Source organism: Charadrius vociferus, unplaced genomic scaffold (assembly GCF_000708025.1).
Source record: "Charadrius vociferus isolate BGI_N301 unplaced genomic scaffold, ASM70802v2 scaffold89, whole genome shotgun sequence".
Taxonomy (NCBI): Eukaryota; Metazoa; Chordata; class Aves; order Charadriiformes; family Charadriidae; genus Charadrius; species Charadrius vociferus.
In genome coordinates, this window is record NW_009649844.1 from 14,883 (window position 1) to 15,766 (window position 884).

General features: G+C 59.8%; 1 protein-coding gene across 1 annotated transcript in view; it reads right to left on the reverse strand.

Annotated features, from left to right (window-relative positions):
• Positions 1–884, reverse strand: part of ILVBL (ilvB (bacterial acetolactate synthase)-like) — a 12,749-nt gene that overhangs the window by 8,741 nt on the left and 3,124 nt on the right. Inside the window, exons 5-7 of the mRNA XM_009890903.1 lie at positions 672–810; positions 335–446; positions 145–244 (exon numbers count right to left, since the gene is read on the reverse strand). Coding sequence (XP_009889205.1) covers positions 145–244; positions 335–446; positions 672–810 — 351 coding nt within the window. The remainder of the gene's footprint in view (positions 1–144; positions 245–334; positions 447–671; positions 811–884) is intronic.

Genomic DNA, 884 nt, shown 5'->3' on the forward strand with positions numbered 1-884 from the left:
ATCTACAGACACCCCAAAACCCTCAATCCATGGTGGTGTCCCCCCAAAACCCACCTCAGCCCATCCCACCCCACTCCCACCATGTTCCCCATCTACAGACACCCCAAAACCCTCAATCCATGGTGGTGTCCCCCCAAAACCCACCTCATCATCGGTGGCCAGTGGCACCTGCACGGGCAATGGGGACATGTCCCGGGGCTCCCAGGCACCCACGAAAAGGTTACGGATGTAGTTTTGGAGATACCTACCAGGGCGGGGGGATGGATATTGGGGTGCTGGGACCTCTTTGGGGTGTCAGCAGCACCCCAGGGTGTTGGGGGGGTGTTCAACTCACCACTGCACCATCTTTCCCCGCAACCCCCGGCCGCTCTTGGTGCCCCCGATCTCCTTCTCCACCACGTGGAATGGGTAGAGGACATCGATGGGGAGCTCCACGAAGACGGGTCCTATGGAGTGTGGGTGTCGTGTCACCCCCAAACCCCACTTTTTTGGGGGGGGAGAGGGCTACAACCCCATAAATTCCAATAGGAGCACCCCAAAACGCCACTGCAAACCTCACGGGGTGACCCACAGTGGGGAAAAAAGCCACCACCCAAGAGTCCTGGAGGTGGTTTTGGGGTGGTTTGGAGGTGGTTTTAGGGTCCCCCCAGTTTGTTGATGTTTTCTTTTACCGGGGGTCCCCGACTGTGCGGTGGCGATGGCTTGGCGGAGCGCGGGGACGATGTCGCGGACGGTGCGCACCGAGACGCACGTTTTGCAGAGCGTCTTGAAGAGCGAGAGTTGGTCGATGTCCTGCAGGGCTCCCCGACCCTGCCGAGATGAGACAAAACGAGCCTTGAACCCCCCCCCAAAAATGGGAGAACCCCCACCCCCACAAACAGCGG